At 48.3% G+C, this 2500-nt stretch overlaps 1 protein-coding gene across 1 annotated transcript in view; it reads right to left on the bottom strand.

The window, feature by feature from the left end:
• LOC310805707 (serologically defined colon cancer antigen 8 homolog) overlaps window positions 1-1878 on the bottom strand; it is a gene marked incomplete at its 5' end in the record, with an annotated part of 43000 nt that extends 41122 nt beyond the window's left edge. Inside the window, one exon of the mRNA XM_083671507.1 lies at window positions 1637-1878. Within this exon, the coding sequence (XP_083527633.1) occupies window positions 1637-1878 (242 nt within the window). The remainder of the gene's footprint in view (window positions 1-1636) is intronic.
• Between the last annotated feature and the right edge of the window lie 622 nt (window positions 1879-2500).

The raw sequence follows: 2500 nt of genomic DNA, 5'->3' as shown, positions 1-2500 counted from the left end.
CTCCTCAGTTCTACTCATAAACTTCAGTTTCACATGTCTGAGCCACTTATAGAAGGGTGTGTGTGTGTGTGTGTGTGTGTGTGTGTGTGTGTGTGTGTGTGTGTGTGTGTATGTATATGTGTGTGTGTGTGTGTGTGTGTGTGTGTGTGTGTGTGTGTGTGTGTGTGTGTGTGTGTATGTGTGTGTGTGTGTGTGTGTGTGTGTGTCTGCACCAGTCACTTCCACTTTCTTTGACTTCTTCTTTCCCAACACCACAGCACCACTGTGTTGACCCCGTGACCCCGTGACCCCGTGGCCCCAGCCTCAGCCTGAGACCACAGGCCAGCGATTCTACAAGGTCTCTGGAGGCCTGTGCTGTGGAAGAATGTCTCATAAAACACACCTGATATCACTAATCAAGGTTTGGATTGAGGACCATGATTAGTTCATTAGTCTGTCTGTCTGTCTGTCTGACTGTCTGTCTCTCTGTCTGTCTGTCTGTCTGTCTGTCTGTCTGTCTGTCTGTCTCTCTGTCTGACTGTCTGCCTGTTTGTCTGTCTATCTGTCTGTCTGTCTGTCTGTCTGTCTGTCTATCTGGCTGGCTGGCTGGCTGGCTGGCTGGCTGGCTGGCTGGCTGCCTGTCTGCCTGTTTGTCTGTCTATCTGGCTGTCTGTCTGTCTGTCTGGCTGCCTGTCTGCCGTTTGTCTGTCTGTCTGGCTGCCTGTCTGCCTGTTTGTCTGTCTGTCTGTCTGTCTGGAGATAGAGAGGAAGAGAGCTTGTGAGACAGAGGCTGCAGCGCAATAAAAACACTGAGAAACAAATCAATAGACAAACACAGCCAGCTGCTCCAGCCCTACTGCAGCCCTCCTCTGACGAGGACAGCCTCCCGGCATAACGGTCTACGTCTGTGGCATCCATGCCAGAGGACCTTGTGGTTCAAACCCTGTCGGTTGCACACAGAGGCAGTGAGCGGGTGAACCATGTGACCTGTCTCTCTGTCCCTCTTTGACAGGCTGTGATGGGCCTTCTGATAGGCCAGGAGAGTGATTGTTAGTCAGGGTTATAACATGTGAACACTTGAGCAGGGATTCACACCTTTTCCACTCGCTCTGTCTACTCACTGATTGGTTAGTCCTAATGAAAGCAAACCTGACAACCACACACACACACACACACACACACACACACACACACACACACAGCACTTTCCTTTGTTGCTGCTCTCTCTCCTCCACCGTGCAGGCAGTGGACATGGTGTCCTCTTAACCGTATGATCTGAGCATATCCACACAAAACTTCAAGGTGTTACCTCTCAAATGGCATCCCGCGTTTGCATCTGATCATCACATTTCTAATGTTATAAGCAGTTTACATTGGGTCTGGTATTTAGGCGGAAATTAGTCAAACAGGGCTTTCAGCAGAAGAGGTTAAATTCGCCTCTAGGATGTATTGAGTCCGAGTCAATCAATCACTCTAGGAGGGGGGTTATATGAAATAACATTTTAGCCGACTCACAACACATAGAAGTATAAAATAACATTGTAACGGACTATTCTCAAAACACTGCATTTCGACATCACGGATACACACGGAAAAAACAACTGACACCTACAGACGGACTATTGTTACTGATAACGTCTTTGGCGTGTGGACTTACTTGAATCTTCCCTGACAGTGCTGACACTGCTCCCCGACCCATCCCTGGTCGCACACGCAGCTTCCGTTGATGCATTTCCCAGAGAAGCAGCTTCTCTCACAGGTCCTGGAGACGGACGCGTCGGCGTGGAGCACCAGATACAGCATCAGAAAAGCCCCGAAATGTCTCCTGACGACCCGGGCTCCGGTAGTGGCATATCTGGTCCATGTGCATTGATGCACCCCTCCGCAGCCACCATCCATTATATGCCACTTACACCAGAAATATACTGATGTTGTTGTTGTTTACCTGTTTCTTTACAACTCCCACCTCAATAGACTCAATTGCGTGTCACTTATCGGTGATAAATTGTGATCAGAGGTTGGAGCTCTCCTTCATCAAGACAAGTAGTGTTGCGATCGTGTTTAATGTTATCAGAAAGTAGCCTATAAAACAAGATGTCACAACGTGTAGTTGGGAGACACAGACGTGCATATAGGAGACATGTCAGCCCTTAATAACGGAGCATCTATCATCATTGCGCACTGTAATATAAAAGTTTATTACATTTATGTTACATCGTCGTTCCCGTAAATAAAGGAGCCGTTAAAAGTATAAAAATGAACGAATGCTGTGTTGTTATTCCAAAGAAAACTTCCAATAATCCAATGTTTGCAGAAGAACCGGAGGAAAGGGTCACAAGACTGCTGCTGATCCGAATTTCAGTTCCGAATCTCCCGTTCCATCGGCGCCGCGGGTCGCCTCGGCCGTCCGCGGAGGATGCAGCAAACTGGCTCTTTAAACGGCCAAGTTGACCCTTCTCTCCTCTTTCTTCTCTCCTCTGTCCTCCGCTATCAGGGTAAGACCATCTGACGCAGAACAAGA

This window comes from Argentina silus, assembly GCF_951799395.1.
Source record: "Argentina silus genome assembly, chromosome: 6".
NCBI lineage: Eukaryota > Metazoa > Chordata > Actinopteri > Argentiniformes > Argentinidae > Argentina > Argentina silus.
The sequence above is the reverse complement of the archived record's forward strand: the minus strand, read 5'-3'. Positions and strand labels throughout refer to the sequence as shown.